The following is an 18,494-nucleotide window of genomic DNA, read 5'->3' as shown; positions in this document are numbered from 1 at the left end:
TGGGGGAGTTTAACAGATGCCATATTTCCTGTGATATGCGCACTGAGGCTGAATATAGTAAGTTTTGTATGTGTTTGTTTTAAAAGTGTGTGTTAACTCCAGAAATAAGAACAGAAAATCAGTCATAAACAAAATTCCTCATCAGCTGTAATAGTGCCGTTGTTCCTGGTTGGAATCGCAGGGAGATGGGGAGATGTGGAATATAATCTTTACCACGAGTTTGCTCTTTACACAAAATGGAATCTGTTTCGGCAGATAATCGAAATTATTCTCTGGCGTTAACGGTGTATATGATGACTGGTTTGTACCCCCGGACATCGCGCTGCTGATGGAATGACCGGGCGACGTGGATGGAGCTTCTGTGTACATGCCATGAGGACTATCGGTGTCGCTCAGCGGAGAGATCTCGACCATGGCATACCACGTGTTCCCGACCATGTGATTGTCTAGATTCTAACAAACCAACCGTTCTCTATGTCCGGTCCGACTCGGTCCTTCGGTGACTGACAGATGGCTCTGGGCGAGTTGTCTCTCCTACAGCACGCATGTCATTAACGAGCCGTAAAGCGCATCTCATCCGTGTGGCGTATTGTCCGAGGTGCCCCCACAATGTCGCCCTGCCGCATAGTCTGAACCTTTCATGCATGGATTTATAGATGGATTCATATTTGTTAAATGTTAGATAATTATCACAGTGACTGAAGATAGTAACACGTCACACGTTGGTTCACTCCCGTTGTCCTTCACCTCCAAGGTCGGCGCAGACAGGTCCACTCCCCCGTCAGGAATCGTCTTCCCTCAAGTAGGAAATCTTGTTTTCCTTCTTTGGGCGATCAGGTTCTACCTCCTCGTCGTGCCCCCCGCGGTTGAGGTAGTGGGATCGCTTCACTTGACATTTAGTTTAGTCCCGCAAAGCTCCCCCCTCCCCAACTAATTATACGACTTCTGCGTGACGTCACGTGCATGGTGCACTGGTGGTGCAGGCAGACGTAGTGCACAAGCTCAGGTATATCAGACATACCGTTCATTGTTTTACATACAACATACGTACTGCCTACAGGGGCCTGTGTAGCGGGCCGTCCTCCGCCGTGGGTAAACACAGGTATTGACATAGATCATAACAAGTCTGGGTCAACGCTCTACAAGTTGTAATGACGTGTTGCACAGAAACGTCTCCGATACCGCCGATGTCGTGGCGATGCAGCGATTGATGCACTGAGGTATGTCTCAGATTGCGTGACACCGACTGCACAAGGCAAACATGTGCACCTGTGCACTGATCAAGCACTTACACCGGGCGAGCACCGCGCCAAGCCTAGCATTTGTACAGCGGTTTATTGCAGCTTTTCTAGGATTGTCGTTAGGTATTGAAGCGGACAAACGCTTATTATAATCACATTTCCGCCGGTGATATATGTGTGCGATGTGCATGACAGAATGCTGGCCTCGATCCCCACAGTAGCGCGGAGACGACGACCAGAGCGAGACCACCAGGTCGACTTCGAGCGCTCACTCGGCATCCCCTCACCTCTAGGGTTCCAGTCTCACACAGAGAGACATACATGTACGTGCATTGACGGTATAATGTATCAGGGAAACCCTTGCATAACAAGGATAGTACACAGATCATGAAATGGCAACGTTTTGTATGTTGGCTTGTCCATTAGCTGAATTTCTCACGTCACTGTCAGCATTAGTCTCTGAACTTGAAAATGGATCTTGTAGTGATAGCCGAGGATTTCACTTAAGGTAGCAGTGTCGGCAACATGGCCGGCGGGACAACATGAGTGGGCAGTCGAACTGTGCACGTATGTCGATGGCTGAGTGCATACTTCTGCGAGGTGCGGAGAGTCAGGGAACATGGTAGCAGTTGAACAACTTGTCGCTCCCTTATCTGACTAAATCAGTCTGATCACACGAGCGTATATACGTCCGTCAAACAAACGTGTGTGTATACCGGCTGCAGGGACTTCCCGTAAGTAGCTCTGCCTCTCTTCTATAGTGTCATCAACGATATCAAGTAATTCTCGGACAGATGGATAGGTGTCACAAGTAGATATGTGTTTGAAGTAATGAATAGATAGGTGTCTCAACTAATGAGTAGATATGTATGACAAGTAATGAGTTTATAGAATCTCATGTAACGAGTAGACATATATGTCAAGTACAACGTTTATAGATTCTCATGTAATGAGTAGATTTGTATGTCAAGTAATGAGTTTATAGAATCTCATGTAACGAGTAGACATATATGTCAAGTACAACGTTTATAGATTCTCATGTAATGAGTAGATTTGTATGTCAAGTAATGAGTTTATAGAATCTCATGTAACGTGTAGACATATATGTCAAGTACAACGTTTATAGATTCTCATGTAATGAGTAGATTTGTATGTCAAGTAATGAGTTTATAGAATCTCATGTAACGTGTAGACATATATGTCAAGTACAACGTTTATAGATTCTCATAATGTGTAGATATGTATGTCAAGTAATGAGTTTATAGAATCTCATGTAACGAGTAGACATATATGTCAAGTAATGAGTTTATACATTCTCGTGTGATAAGTATGTATGTATGTCAAGTAAGGAACAGAAGAATATCTCAAGTAATTGGGAGGCAGGGGTACCACACAATCAGTAGATGGTGTAGACAGGTATGTGACGTAGTGAATACGTAGTTGTCCCAGATGATGTGAACACGGGGTGACAATGCATGTCTACCAATAACCTTCAACCCTCGCCATCACATGCCCACTGAGGTGATGGTGTGTCTGGTGATCTTGTTCACGGGAGTCGGTGATGGTGTGTCTGTTGATCTTGTTCACGGGAGTTGGTGATGGTGTGTCTGGTGATCTTGTTTACGGGAGTCGGTGATGGTGTGTCTGTAGATCTTGTTCACGGGAGTTGGTGATGGTGTGTCTGTTGATCTTGTTCACGGCAGTTGGTGATGGTGTGTCTGGTGATCTTGTTCACGGGAGTTGGTGATGGTGTGTCTGTTGATCTTGTTCACGGGAGTCGGTGATGGTGTGTCTGTTGATCTTGTTCACGGGAGTTGGTGATGGTGTGTCTGGTGATCTTGTTCACGGGAGTTGGTGATGGTGTGTCTGTTGATCATGTTTACGGGAGTTGGTGATGGTGTGTCTGGTGATCTTGTTCACGGGAGTTGGTGATGATGTATCTGTTGATCTTGTTCACGGGAGTTGGTGATGGTGTGTCTGTTGATCTTGTTCACGGGAGTTGGTGATGGTGTGTCTGGTGATCTTGTTCACGGGAGTTGGTGATGGTGTGTCTGGTGATCTTGTTCACGGGAGTTGGTGATAGTGTGTCTGTTGATCTTGTTCACGGGAGTTGGTGATGGTGTGTCTGTTGATCTTGTTCACGGGAGTTGGTGATGGTGTGTCTGTTGATCTTGTTCATTGGAGTCGGTGATGGTGTGTCTGTTGATCTTGTTCACGGGAGTTGGTGATAGTGTGTCTGTTGATCTTGTTCACGGGAGTTGGTGATGGTGTGTCTGTTGATCATGTTTACGGGAGTTGTTGATGGTGTGTCTGGTGATCTTGTTCACGGGAGTTGGTGATGATGTATCTGTTGATCTTGTTCACGGGAGTTGGTGATGGTGTGTCTGGTGATCTTGTTCACGGGAGTTGGTGATGGTGTGTCTGGTGATCTTGTTCACGGGAGTTGGTGATGGTGTGTCTGGTGATCTTGTTCACGGGAGTTGGTGATGGTGTCTGGTGATCTTGTTCACGGGAGTTGGTGATGGTGTATCTGTTGATCTTGTTCACGGGAGTTGGTGATGGTGTGTCTGGTGATCTTGTTCACGGGAGTTGGTGATGGTGTGTCTGGTGATCTTGTTCACGGGAGTTGGTGATGGTGTGTCTGGTGATGTTGTTCACGGGAGTTGGTGATGGTGTGTCTGTTGATCTTGTTTTCGGGAGTCGGTGATGGTGTGTCTGTTGATCTTGTTTACGGGAGTTGGTGATGATGTGTCTGTTGATCTTGTTTACGGGAGTTTCGGATGATGTGATACTGATGCAAATATTTAATCTTGTTTCTGTGGCACTAATACGGTGTTGATTTACTTAACGTAACATATGCACACGTGCAGTGGTTTTGATATCACCTTTACTTGTGTTAACAATGTAAATTTGAAATGGCAGAAAAAATTGTATAACCCATTGTATTGATTCCCATCGCCATGACGATATGATAATGCGTTGTGATTATAATAGCATTATTCTCCACCTTTCACTCACTGAAAGAAGGTGTCAAAAGTAGGTCAAGCCTCGGGAAGATCATGCAAATGAACTCGACTGAAAAACGACACTGCCCGACGACAACGCTTCTCACTGCCCGTCTCGTGTTTGTTGCTATATCTACATGTACCTATGTCTACCTTCCCATCTGTCTGTATCTACATGTACCTATGCCTACCTTCCCATCTGTCTGTATCTACATGTACCTATGTCTACCTTCCCATCTGTCTGTATCTACATGTACCTATGTCTACCTTCCCATCTGTCTGTATCTACATGTACCTATGTCTACCTTCCCATCTGTCTGTATCTACATGTACCTATGTCTACCTTCCCATCTGTCTGTATCTACATGTACCTATGTCTACCTTCCCATCTGTCTGTATCTACATGTACCTATGTCTACCTTCCCATCTGTCTGTATCTACATGTACCTATATCTAAGTCCACATCTATCTATACCTACATATACCCATGTCTACCTCCCCTTCTATATATCTACATGTACCTATATATTTCTTTTGCCTATATCTACCTATTCCAACTTAGGTATGGACAGGGTAGGGGGTTATACTGCAGGTGGGGTGTGCCTTGTTCTTTGTGTGGACAGGGTAGGGGGTTATACTGCAGGTGGGGTGTGCCTTGTTCTTTGTGTGGACAGGGTAGGGGGTTATACTGCAGGTGGGGTGTGCCTTGTTCTTTGTGTGGACAGGGTAGGGGGTTATACTGCAGGTGGGGTGTGCATTGTTCTTTGTGTGGACGGGGTAGGGGGTTATACTGCAGGTGGGGTGTGCCTTGTTCTTTGTGTGGACAGGGTAGGGGGTTATACTGCAGGTGGGATGTGCCTTGTTATCTGTGTGGACAGGGTAGGGGGTTATACTGCAGTTGGGGTGTGCCTTGACCTTTGTGTGGAAAGGATAGGGGTTATACTGCAGGTGGGGTGTGCCTTGTTCTCTGTGGAAAGGATAGGGGGTTATACTGCAGGTTGGGTGTGCCTTGTTATCTGTGTGGAAAGAATAGGGGGTTATACTGCAGGTGGGGTGTGCCTTGATCTTTGTGTGGACAGGGTAGGGGGTTATACTGCAGGTTGGGTGTGCCTTCTTCTTGGTGTGGAAAGGATAGGGGGTTATACTGCAGGTGGGGTGTGCCTTGTTCTCTGTGGAAAGGATAGGGGGTTATACTGCAGGTGGGGTGTGCCTTGTTCTCTGTGTGGAAAGGATAGGGGTTATACTGCAGGTGGGGTGTGCCTTGTTCTTTGTGTGGAAAGGATAGGGGGTTATACTGCAGGTGGGGTGTGCCTTGTTCTCTGTGTGGAAAGGATAGGGGGTTATACTGCAGGTGGGATGTGCCTTGTTCTTTGTGTGGAAAGGATAGGGGGTTATACTGCAGGTGGGGTGTGCCTTGTTCTTTGTGTGGAAAGGATAGGGGGTTATACTGCAGGTGGGGTGTGCCTTGTTCTCTGTGTGGACAGGATAGGGGGTTATACTGCAGGTGGGGTGTGCCTTGACCTTTGTGTGGAAAGGATAGGGGGTTATACTTCAGGTGGGGTGTGCCTTGTTCTTTGTGTGGAAAGGATGGGGGGTTATACTGCAGGTGGGGTGTGTCTTGTTCTTTGTGTGGAAAGAATAGGGGGTTATACTGCAGGTGGGGTGTGCCTTGTTCTTTGTGTGGAAAGGATAGGGGGTTATACTGCAGGTGGGGTGTGCCTTGTTCTCTGTGTGGAAAGGATAGGGGGTTATACTGCAGGTGGGATGTGCCTTGTTCTTTGTGTGGAAAGGATAGGGGGTTATACTGCAGGTGGGGTGTGCCTTGTTCTTTGTGTGGAAAGGATAGGGGGTTATACTGCAGGTGGGGTGTGCCTTGTTCTTTGTGTGGAAAGGATAGGGGGTTATACTGCAGGTGGGGTGTGTCTTGTTCTTTGTGTGGAAAGAATAGGGGGTTATACTGCAGGTGGGGTGTGCCTTGTTCTTGGTGTGGAAAGGATAGGGGGTTATACTGAAGGTGGGGTGTGCCTTGTTCTCTGTGTGGACAGGGTAGGGGGTTATACTGCAGGTGGGGTGTGCCTTGTTCTTTGTGTGGAAAGGATAGGGGGTTATACTGCAGGTGGGGTGTGCCTTGTTCTCTGTGTGGAAAGGATAGGGGGTTATACTGCAGGTGGGGTGTGCCTTGTTCTTTGTGTGGAAAGGATAGGGGGTTATACTGCAGGTGGGGTGTGTCTTGTTCTTTGTGTGGAAAGAATAGGGGGTTATACTGCAGGTGGGGTGTGCCTTGTTCTTTGTGTGGAAAGGATAGGGGGTTATACTGCAGGTGAGGTGTGCCTTGTTCTTTGTGTGGAAAGGATAGGGGGTTATACTGCAGGTGGGGTGTGCCTTGTTCTCTGTGTGGAAAGGATAGGGGGTTATACTGCAGGTGGGATGTGCCTTGTTCTTTGTGTGGAAAGGATAGGGGGTTATACTGCAGGTGGGGTGTGCCTTGTTCTTTGTGTGGAAAGGATAGGGGGTTATACTGCAGGTGGGGTGTGCCTTGTTCTCTGTGTGGACAGGATAGGGGGTTATACTGCAGGTGGGGTGTGCCTTGACCTTTGTGTGGAAAGGATAGGGGGTTATACTTCAGGTGGGGTGTGCCTTCTTCTTTGTGTGGAAAGGATAGGGGGTTATACTGCAGGTGGGGTGTGTCTTGTTCTTTGTGTGGAAAGGATAGGGGGTTATACTTCAGGTGGGGTGTGCCTTGTTCTTTGTGTGGAAAGGATAGGGGGTTATACTGCAGGTGGGGTGTGCCTTGTTCTCTGTGTGGACAGGGTAGGGGGTTATACTGCAGGTGGGGTGTGCCTTGTTCTTTGTGTGGAAAGGATAGGGGGTTATACTGCAGGTGGGGTGTGCCTTGTTCTCTGTGTGGAAAGGATAGGGGGTTATACTGCAGGTGGGGTGTGCCTTGTTCTTTGTGTGGAAAGGATAGGGGGTTATACTGCAGGTGGGGTGTGTCTTGTTCTTTGTGTGGAAAGAATAGGGGGTTATACTGCAGGTGGGGTGTGCCTTGTTCTTTGTGTGGAAAGGATAGGGGGTTACACTGCAGGTGGGGTGTGCCTTGTTCTTTGTGTGGACGGGGTAGGGGGTTATACTGCAGGTGGGGTGTGCCTTGTTCTTTGTGTGGACAGGGTAGGGGGTTATACTGCAGGTTGGATGTGCCTTGTTCTTTGTGTGGAAAGGATAGGGGGTTATACTGCAGGTGGGATGTGCCTTGTTATCTGTGTTGACAGGGTAGGGGGTTATACTGCAGTTGGGGTGTGCCTTGACCTTTGTGTGGACGGGGTAGGGGGTTATACTTCAGGTGGGGTGTGCCTTGTTCTCTGTGTGGACAGGGTAGGGGGTTATACTGCAGGTGGGGTGTGCCTTGTTCTTGGTGTGGAAAGGATAGGGGGTTATACTGCAGGTGGGGTGTGCCTTGTTCTCTGTGTGGAAAGGATAGGGGGTTATACTGCAGGTGGAGTGTGCCTTGTTCTTTGTGTGGAAAGGATAGGGGGTTATACTGCAGGTTGGGTGTGCCTTGTTCTTTGTGTGGAAAGGATAGGGGGTTATACTGCAGGTGGGGTGTGCCTTGTTCTCTGTGTGGACAGGATAGGGGGTTATACTGCAGGTGGGGTGTGCCTTGACCTTTGTGTGGAAAGGATAGGGGGTTATACTTCAGGTGGGGTGTACCTTGTTCTCTGTGTGGAAAGGAAAGGGGGTTATACTGCAGGTGGGGTGTGTCTTGTTCTTTGTGTGGAAAGAATAGGGGGTTATACTGCAGGTGGGGTGTGCCTTGTTCTTTGTGTTGAAAGGATAGGGGGTTATACTGCAGGTGGGGTGTGCCTTGGTCTCTGTGTGGACAGGGTAGGGGGTTATACTGCAGGTGGGGTGTGCCTTGTTCTTTGTGTGGACAGGATAGGGGGTTATACTGCAGGTGGGGTGTGCCTTGTTCTCTGTTTGGAAAGGATAGGGGGTTATACTGCAGGTGGGGTGTGCCTTGTTCTTAGTGTGGAAAGGATAGGGGGTTATACTTCAGGTGGGGTGTGTCTTGTTCTTTGTGTGGAAAGAATTGGGGGTTATACTGCAGGTGGGGTGTGCCTTGTTCTTTGTGTGGAAAGGATAGGGGGTTATACTGCAGGTGGGGTGTGCCTTGTCCTCTGTGTGGACAGGGTAGGGGGTTATACTGCAGGTGGGGTGTGCCTTGTTCTTTGTGTGGAAAGGATAGGGGGTTATACTGCAGGTGGGGTGTGCCTTGTTCTCTGTGTGGAAAGGATAGGGGGTTATACTACAGGTGGGATGCGCCTTGTTATCTGTGGGGAGACATCCTAGTCAAAGCAATGCCATTCTATATAAATGTACTAAATGTGTGTTAGGGAAGAGAATATATGGATGTCAACTTCTTTATTATGAGGAACACAACGTTTCGGAGTATATGCTTACTCCTTCATCAAGTGAATGTTCACCTGATGAAGGAGTAAGTGTATACTCCGAAACGTTGTGTTCCTCATAATAAAGACGTTGACATCCATATATTCTCTTCCTTATGTTTATGTTTGTTTTTCGTGTATTTCCAGGAACCGAGTTACAGAGCACGAGACAGTGGCTGTTGTTGCACCTACGGAGACAAATAAGTGACAATGTGGACAGTGGTTCTTGCTGTGATGGTAGCTCTGCTACCGTGTGTGACCCCCCAGTATAGTTCCGGCACCCCCCGGGTGTGGCACGTCAACCAGTTCCCCGACCCCTGGTGGTTCCCCGAGCAGTGTAACCGTGGCAACAAATCGGCAATCTGTGATCCTAATGGCGTCATCACCAGACAACAAGGTCAGCAAACAGGGGTTCATCGGGCTAAGTCGGGGTTCACCTGGCCGAACAGGCGTTGTGATGAGGCCATCCGGCCAAACAAACATCAGCTTCATATCACTTAGCTATCATACTTCATGTCAATAGGCTGCACATTCTTATATGCTCAATTATTCCGCTATGTAATACAGAGGTGGGACATTTCTATTAGTATCCATGTCCTTTATGGACCGTCACTCGCTATGATGTCACCCCCTCACTCACTCAGGATCACTCATTATACTGACACAAACAAATTGTTATATTTATTCTTTCAAAAATAACGTCATGGTAAAATGTACAATTATGTAAAAAATATACAGCAGTAAAAGAGGGTGTAAAGGTTGGTTGCTGAAACAAAATATTTGTAACACACCGAGTCGAATTAGACAAGGTTACGTTTTTTATCCCTGTCCTGTTTATATTTGTTCGTTATTAATGAGCTTGTCCTAGAAGTGTATGCTGCTTGTGATCAGGTTATATTTGTTATCCAAAATATGAAAATCGGATGTTACACCTATTTGCCGTTGACATACTTTTTTCTCGATCAGGCCTGCAGAGACAACAAGGTGTTTTAAATACACATTGTTCGACATTGCGATTGTGCGTAAATCTCGGGAGATCAAATGTTGCTGTATTTAGAAATGGGATAATGCCTCAGTATGAATCCTGGACACTGGACAATGTAAAGATAAAGACGGTAACTTACTACAGATATCTGAGAATGATGTGTTCCTCGCGGTTCTTCGAGTCTAAAACTCTTGCCATGCAGGCACGTACGACAATGGGCCCAGTTTTCATTTGTTCAGTTATAACAGATGTATAGACTTCTCCACTGCTTGTGAAAAATTTGACAACACAATATTGAAGTATGGTTCTGAAATAGGGGTATTACATATCATAACGCAATTGCAGAAATACAAGCATGCTATTTTAAACGTTTTCTTTGTGTGGGTAAATTCGCAGCTTGTTTGGGTGAAGCGGGACGCCAGTGAATGTTTCTAAATACGCAATTGAGGTTAATGAAGTACTGGATAAACTTTGGCTATGATATTCTGTAAACTATTATCAAAGTCGTTAGTGATGTTCTTGTTATTGCTATTCAGCTTATAATGCAAATAATAAAATAAACAGAACGAGCTCAATATATCATTACAATACGGTACATGATGAAATTCACAGATAATTGGGAAAACCTTGGTTGTTCAGGTTTACGATTATTGCAGGTCGGAGAGGATGCATTGACAAAGTAGAGACCGGGGATACAGCTTTATATTTTGCAAAAGATGGTTTAGATGAAGCAACTGTTGGTCAAATTATTATGTCAGTTAAGAGTAATTCCAGAATAGAAGTTTTGAGACTCTCCCTGTGTTCCGGGAAGCCCTTCAGCTGTTATGTTTATTGCGCAGACCCCCTTGTAACAACAGGCATTGAAACACAACAATTTCATGATAGTTTGTTTAACAACGTTTCCTCTACTTCATGACAATGTCTGAAATTATGATGACGAGTTGGCACGGACAAATTAATAACTTTCATGACATTTAAGAAGAAGTGTTGCTTTGGGATTTGTGTTGTATTTCATCGGTACTATTTTGCAGCAAGCTATAGTTACAGCAATGTGTAAATTTCTAATATCTCTTCACAACTTTCGAGTCCACATTATACGTTAAACGTCAGCGGTAAAACATCGGATACGGAATGGATGTAGATTCTGTGTCCTTCATTCACCAGAGGCTGAATACAATGTATTTTGTACATGTAGGAAATATACCAGTACTCACTGGAGAAATAGTTTTCTTACCACATTACAGAAATATCTTAAAGGTAAAATTATGTTTGCAAATCTCTTCAACATATGTCATATAAAGAAGTTTGAAGTTTAATGGTTTTAACTTAATGTAAATTATTTATAATTAGATCGGGAAAGTTGTCACAGGCTGGACATGTGATTTTAATATAACTGATCTTTCAAAGGTACTTTATGCTATTTGGCCTGAATTACGAAATAAAGTTGATTGATTGATTGATTGATTGATTGATTGATTGATTGATTGATTGATTGATTGATTGATTGATTGATTGATTCGAATTATCTTGCCCTTCCTGATCTTATTGATGTGCATCTCTTTTCCAGCGGATGATATCGACCGGTTGATCGAGGCTGTTGCTGTGGACACGCGGTGCCCGTGCTACGACTGTGTCACCAATCAGCGCGGTTACGTCATCCGCGTGGCTCTGATGCACCAGATGGAAAACCTCCTGGAGTAAGTACACTGGAACCTCTGTTCCATCCTCGCGGGTCAGGGGCATATGTCAATGCTCGTTACTTGTGTCTCTATGTATGCCACGACAACATGACAACAGCCGCGGCCAAGGCGTATGTCTACTGATAGACCAGGCAGGGCATAGAACGTGTATCTACTAATAGAACGGCCCAGGACCATGGTCTATATCTACTGATAGAACGCACAGGACTATAGTGTACATCTACTGATAGAACGGCCAGGGCTTATGGTGTATATCTACTGATAGAACGGCCAGGGACTATGGTGTATATCTACTGATAGAACGGCCAGGGCTTATGGTGTATATCTACTGATAGAACGGCCAGGGCTTATGGTGTATATCTACTGATAGAACGGCCAGGGCCTATGGTGTATAACTACTGATAGAACGGCCAGGGCTTATGGTGTATATCTACTGAGGAAACGGCCAGGGCTTATGGTGTATATCTACTGATAGAACGGCCTAGGGCCATGATATATATCTGCTGATAGATCACACGGAACCATAGTGTATATCTTATGATAGAACGACCACAGTTAGGGGTGTCTATCTACAGATAGAAAGGTCACAGCTAGGGGTATCTATCTACTGATGGAACGGACACAGCTAGGGGTGTCTATCTACTGATAGAACGGCCAAAGTTAGGAGTGTCTATTTATTGATAGAACGGCCAGGGCTTTTGGTGTATATCTACTGATAGAACGACCACAGTTAGGGGTGTCTATCTACTGATAGAACGACCACAGTTACGGGTGTCTATCTACTGGTTGAACGGCCAGGGCTTTTGGTGTATATCTACTGATAGAACGACCACAGTTACGGGTGTCTATCTACTTATAGAACGGCCACAGTCAGGGGTGTTTATGTACTGATAGAACGGCCAGGGCTTTTGGTGTATATCTACTGATAGAACGACCACAGTTAGGGGTGTCTATCTACTGATAGAATTACCAAAGTTAGGGGTGTCTATCTACTGATAGAACGGCCACAGTTAGGGTGTCTATCTACTGATAGAACGGTCACAGTTAGGGTGTCTATCCACTGATAGAGCGGCCACAGTTAGGGGTGTCTATCTACTGATAGAACGACCACAGTTAGGGGTGTCTATTTACTGATAGAACGGCCACAGTTAGGGGTGTCTATCTACTGATAGAACGGCCACAGTTAGGGGTGTCTATCTACTGATAGAACGGCCACAGTTAGGTATGTTTATCTTCTGATAGAACGGCCACAGTTAGGGGTGTCTATCTACTGATAGAATGGCCACAGTTAGGTATGTCTATCTTCTGATAGAACGGCCACAGTTAGGTATGTCTATCTTCTGATAGAACGGCCACAGTTAGGTATGTCTATCTACTGATAGAACGGCCACAGTTAGGGGTGTCTATCTACTGATAGAACGGCCACAGTTAGGGGTGTCTATCTACTGATAGAACGGCCACAGTTAGGGGTGTCTATCTACTGATAGAACAGTTAGTGAATGACTTGACTGCCTACCACCTGAATCATCACCAGACGTATTTACCAGGCCTGCTGCACTGTCTGCTGGATCACTGACGCCCATCCCGCAGAACAGGTTTACATTTTAAATGAATAAGACGAGCAATGTAAACATGTTACGTCAACAAGCTGAGGTGTGTACCGTCACCTGATGAAACCCACGCAAACACTTTTCCCCGTACGTTACGTTGCAGCATCCCCTCAACGCTCAACAGCGAGACAGTGTCAGTCCAACCACACTATTGGAGTCCCGGAGACTCTGTCAGTAAACGTAATATCCAAATTATTGGAGACACGGAGACAGTGTCAGTCCTATCCACACTATTGGAGTCTCGGAGGCCCTTTCAGTAAACGTAATATCCAAATTATTTGAGGCTTGGAGACAGTGTCAGTCCTATCCACACTATTGGAGTCCCGGAGACTCTGTCAGTAAACGTAATATCCAAATTATTGGAGACACGGAGACAGTGTCAGTCCTATCCACACTATTGGAGTCTCGGAGGCCCTTTCAGTAAACGTAATATCCAAATTATTTGAGGCTTGGAGACAGTGTCAGTCCTATCCACACTATTGGAGTCCCGGAGACCCTGTCAGTAAACGTAATATCCAAATTATTGGAGTCTTGGAGACAGTGTCAGTCCTATCCACACTATTGGAGTCTCGGAGACCCTGTCAGTAAACGTAATATCCAAATTATTGGAGTCTTGGAGACAGTGTCAGTCCTATCCACAATATTGGAGTCTCGGAGACCCTGTCAGTAAAAGTAATATCCACATTATTGGAGTCTCGGAGACCCTGTCAGTAAAAGTAATATCCACATAATTGGAGTCTCGGAGACCCTGTCAGTAAAAGTAATATCAACATTATTGGAGTCTCGGAGACTCTGTCAGTAAAAGTAATATCCACATAATTGGAGACACTGAGACATACCATGGTACCCTCTGGTCCAGCACTAGGGTTGCGATACCATGTTGTGATGGCTCGAGTTGAGGCCCCCTTTGGTGAAGACTAGGCTTAAAGTACCATGTGGTCTGAGCTAGGGGCTAATGTTTCTTGTGGTCTAAGCTAGGGGCTAATGTATCTTGTGGTCTAAGCTAGGGGCTAATGTACCTTGTGGTCTAAGCTGGGGGTTAATGTATCTTGTGGTCTAAGGTAGGGGCTAATGTATCGTGTGGTCTAGGTTGGGGGGTTAAGGTATCATATGATCTAAGCTGGGGTTAATGTATCTTGGGTCTAAGCTAGGGGCTAATGTATCTTATTGTCTAAGCTGGGGGCTTATTTATCTTGGGTCTTAGCTGGGGGCTAATGTATGTTGTGGTCTAGGTTGAGAGTTAAGGTATCATGTGGTCTAAGCTTGGGGTTAATGTATCTTGTGGTCTTAGCTGGGGTTAATGTATCTTGTGATCTAGGTTGGGGGCTAATGTATCTTATGGTCTAGGTTGGGGGTTAATGTATCTTGTGATCTAGGTTGGGGGTTAATGTATCTTGTGGTCTTAGCTGTGGGCTAATGTATCTTGTGGTCTTAGCTGTGGGCTAATGTATCTTGTGGTCTTAGCTGGGGGCTAATGTATCTTGTGGTCTAGGTTGGGGGTTAATGTATCTTGTGATCTAGGTTGGGGGTTAATGTATCTTGTGGTCTTAGCTGTGGGCTAATGTATCTTGTGGTCTTAGCTGTGGGCTAATGTATCTTGTGGTCTTAGCTGTGGGCTAATGTATCTTGTGGTCTTAGCTGGGGTTAATGTATCTTGTGGTCTTAGCTGGGGGCTAATGTATCTTGTGGTCTTAGCTGGGGGCTAATGTATCTTGTGGTCTAGGTTGGGGGCTAATGTATCTTGTGGTCTAGGTTGGGGGTTAATGTATCTTATGGTCTTAGCTGGGGGCTAATGTATCTTGTGGTCTAGGTTGGGGGTTAATGTATCTTGTGGTCTAGGTTGGGGGCTAATGTATCTTGTGGTCTTAGCTGTGGGCTAATGTATCTTGTGGTCTTAGCTGTGGGCTAATGTATCTTGTGGTCTTAGCTGTGGGCTAATGTATCTTGTGGTCTTAGCTGGGGGCTAATGTATCTTATGGTCTTAGCTGGGGGCTAATGTATCTTGTGGTCTAGGTTGGGGGCTAATGTATCTTGTGGTCTAGGTTGGGGGCTAATGTATCTTGTGGTCTAGGTTGGGGGCTAATGTATCTTGTGGTCTAGGTTGGGGGTTAATGTATCTTGTGGTCTTAGCTGGGGGCTAATGTATCTTATGGTCTAAGCTGGGGGCTTATTTATCTTGGGTCTTAGCTGGGGGCTAATGTATGTTGTGGTCTAGGTTGAGAGTTAAGGTATCATGTGGTCTAAGCTTGGGGTTAATGTATCTTGTGGTCTTAGCTGGGGTTAATGTATCTTGTGATCTAGGTTGGGGGCTAATGTATCTTGTGGTCTAGGTTGGGGGTTAATGTATCTTGTGATCTAGGTTGGGGGTTAATGTATCTTGTGGTCTTAGCTGTGGGCTAATGTATCTTGTGGTCTTAGCTGTGGGCTAATGTATCTTGTGGTCTTAGCTGGGGGCTAATGTATCTTGTGGTCTAGGTTGGGGGTTAATGTATCTTGTGATCTAGGTTGGGGGTTAATGTATCTTGTGGTCTTAGCTGTGGGCTAATGTATCTTGTGGTCTTAGCTGTGGGCTAATGTATCTTGTGGTCTTAGCTGGGGTTAATGTATCTTGTGGTCTTAGCTGGGGGCTAATGTATCTTGTGGTCTTAGCTGGGGGCTAATGTATCTTGTGGTCTAGGTTGGGGGCTAATGTATCTTGTGGTCTAGGTTGGGGGTTAATGTATCTTATGGTCTTAGCTGGGGGCTAATGTATCTTGTGGTCTAGGTTGGGGGTTAATGTATCTTGTGGTCTAGGTTGGGGGCTAATGTATCTTGTGGTCTTAGCTGTGGGCTAATGTATCTTGTGGTCTTAGCTGTGGGCTAATGTATCTTGTGGTCTTAGCTGTGGGCTAATGTATCTTGTGGTCTTAGCTGGGGGCTAATGTATCTTATGGTCTTAGCTGGGGGCTAATGTATCTTGTGGTCTAGGTTGGGGGCTAATGTATCTTGTGGTCTAGGTTGGGGGCTAATGTATCTTGTGGTCTTAGCTGGGGTTAATGTATCTTGTGGTCTTAGCTGGGGGCTAATGTATCTTGTGGTCTAGGTTGGGGGCTAATGTATCTTGTGGTCTAGGTTAGGGGTTAAGGTAGCATGTGGTCTATGCTGGGGCTTATGTATCTTGTGGTCCAGGTTGGGGGTTAAGGTAGCATGTGGTCTGGGCTTGGGGTTAATGTATCATGTGGTCTAGGGTGGGGGTTAATGTGTCATGTGGTCTAGGGTGGGGGTTAATGTATCATGTGGTCTAGGTTGGGGGGTTAAGGTATCATATGATCTAAGCTGGGGTTAATGTATCTTGGGTCTAAGCTAGGGGCTAATGTATCTTATGGTCTAAGCTGGGGGCTTATTTATCTTGTGTCTTAGCTGGGGGCTAATGTATGTTGTGGTCTAGGTTGAGAGTTAAGGTATCATGTGGTCTAAGCTTGGGGTTAATGTATCTTGTGGTCTTAGCTGGGGTTAATGTATCTTGTGATCTAGGTTGGGGGCTAATGTATCTTGTGGTCTAGGTTGGGGGTTAATGTATCTTGTGATCTAGGTTGGGGGTTAATGTATCTTGTGGTCTTAGCTGGGGGTTAATGTATCTTGTGGTCTTAGCTGGGGGCTAATGTATCTTGTGGTCTTAGCTGGGGGCTAATGTATCTTGTGGTCTAGGTTGGGGGTTAATGTATCTTGTGATCTAGGTTGGGGGTTAATGTATCTTGTGGTCTTAGCTGTGGGCTAATGTATCTTGTGGTCTTAGCTGTGGGCTAATGTATCTTGTGGTCTTAGCTGGGGGCTAATGTATCTTGTGGTCTTAGTTGGGGGTTAATGTATCTTGTGATCTAGGTTGGGGGTTAATGTATCTTGTGGTCTTAGCTGTGGGCTAATGTATCTTGTGGTCTTAGCTGTGGGCTAATGTATCTTGTGGTCTTAGCTGGGGGTTAATGTATCTTGTGGTCTAGGTTGGGGGCTAATGTATCTTGTGGTCTAGGTTGGGGGTTAATGTATCTTGTGGTCTAGGTTGGGGGTTAATGTATCTTGTGGTCTAGGTTGGGGGCTAATGTATCTTGTGGTCTTAGCTGTGGGCTAATGTATCTTGTGGTCTTAGCTGGGGGCTAATGTATCTTGTGGTCTTAGCTGTGGGCTAATGTATCTTGTGGTCTTAGCTGGGGGCTAATGTATCTTGTGGTCTTAGCTGGGGGTTAATGTATCTTGTGGTCTTAGCTGGGGGTTAATGTATCTTGTGGTCTAGGTTGGGGGCTAATGTATCTTGTGGTCTTAGCTGTGGGCTAATGTATCTTGTGGTCTTAGCTGGGGGTTAATGTATCTTGTGGTCTTAGCTGGGGGCTAATGTATCTTGTGGTCTAGGTTGGGGGCTAATGTATCTTGTGGTCTTAGCTGGGGTTAATGTATCTTGTGGTCTTAGCTGGGGTTAATGTATCTTGTGGTCTTAGCTGGGGTTAATGTATCTTGTGGTCTTAGCTGGGGGCTAATGTATCTTGTGGTCTTAGCTGGGGGCTAATGTATCTTGTGGTCTTAGCTGGGGGCTAATGTATCTTGTGGTCTTAGCTGGGGTTAATGTATCTTGTGGTCTTAGCTGGGGTTAATGTATCTTGTGGTCTTAGCTGTGGGCTAATGTATCTTGTGGTCTTAGCTGTGGGTTAATGTATCTTATGGTCTTAGCTGGGGGCTAATGTATCTTGTGGTCTAGGTTGGGGGTTAATGTATCTTGTGGTCTAGGTTGGGGGCTAATGTATCTTGTGGTCTTAGCTGTGGGCTAATGTATCTTGTGGTCTTAGCTGGGGGCTAATGTATCTTGTGGTCTAGGTTGGGGGCTAATGTATCTTGTGGTCTAGGTTAGGGGTTAAGGTAGCATGTGGTCTATGCTGGGGCTTATGTATCTTGTGGTCCAGGTTGGGGGTTAAGGTAGCATGTGGTCTGGGCTTGGGGTTAATGTATCATGTGGTCTAGGGTGGGGGTTAATGTGTCATGTGGTCTAGGGTGGGGGTTAATGTATCATGTGGTCTAGGGTGGGGGTTAATGTATCATGTGGTCTAGGGTGGGGGTTAATGTATCATGTGGTGTAGGGTGGGGGTTAAGGTAGCATGTGGTCTGGGCTGGGGGTTAATGTATCATGTGGTCTGGGTTGGGGGTTAATGTATCATGTGGTCTAGGGTGGGGGTTAATGTATCATGTGGTCTAGGGTGGGGGTTAATGTATCATGTGGTCTAGGCTTGGGGTTAATGTATCATGTGGTCTAGGGTGGGGGTTAATGTATCATGTGGTCTAGGGTGGGGGTTAATGCATCATGTGGTCTATGCTGGGGTTAATGTATCTTGTGGTCTATGCTGGGGTTAATGTAAAATGTGGTCTAGGCTGGGGGTTAATGTATCATGTGGTCTAGGCTGGGGGTTAATGTATCATGTGGTCTAGGGTGGGGGTTAATGTATCATGTGGTCTATGCTTGGGTTAATGTATCATGTGGTCTATGCT

General features: G+C 45.8%; 2 protein-coding genes across 4 annotated transcripts in view; one reads left to right on the top strand and one right to left on the bottom strand.

Moving 5' to 3' along the window:
• The window catches only part of LOC124137357, a 33,678-nt gene that overhangs the window by 10,109 nt on the left and 5,075 nt on the right, over positions 1–18,494 (top strand). For 2 of the 3 annotated variants that reach the window (XM_046503626.2, XM_046503625.2), the window contains exons 2-3: positions 8,839–9,088; positions 11,244–11,373. In XM_046503626.2, coding sequence (XP_046359582.1) covers positions 8,902–9,088; positions 11,244–11,373 — 317 coding nt within the window. In that variant the 5' untranslated portion in view covers positions 8,839–8,901. Of the gene's footprint in view, positions 1–1,820; positions 1,976–8,838; positions 9,089–11,243; positions 11,374–18,494 lie in introns of those variants that run through there. The other variant, XM_046503627.2, reaches the window with a different exon arrangement.
• LOC125383686 (soluble scavenger receptor cysteine-rich domain-containing protein SSC5D-like) lies at positions 4,805–8,608 on the bottom strand. The gene is made up of 5 exons (XM_048402390.1): positions 8,601–8,608; positions 7,955–8,243; positions 6,986–7,552; positions 5,899–6,838; positions 4,805–5,415 (listed from the first exon to the last, which is right to left on the bottom strand). Exons 1-5 carry the CDS (start codon positions 8,606–8,608, stop codon positions 4,805–4,807), a joined length of 2,415 nt encoding a protein of 804 aa, XP_048258347.1.

This window comes from Haliotis rufescens, unplaced genomic scaffold (assembly GCF_023055435.1).
Source record: "Haliotis rufescens isolate VD_foot unplaced genomic scaffold, xgHalRufe1.0.p SCAF_26, whole genome shotgun sequence".
NCBI classification, from domain to species: Eukaryota; Metazoa; Mollusca; class Gastropoda; order Lepetellida; family Haliotidae; genus Haliotis; species Haliotis rufescens.
Note: the sequence above shows the minus strand (reverse complement) of the source record. Positions and strands in the feature narration are given on the sequence as shown.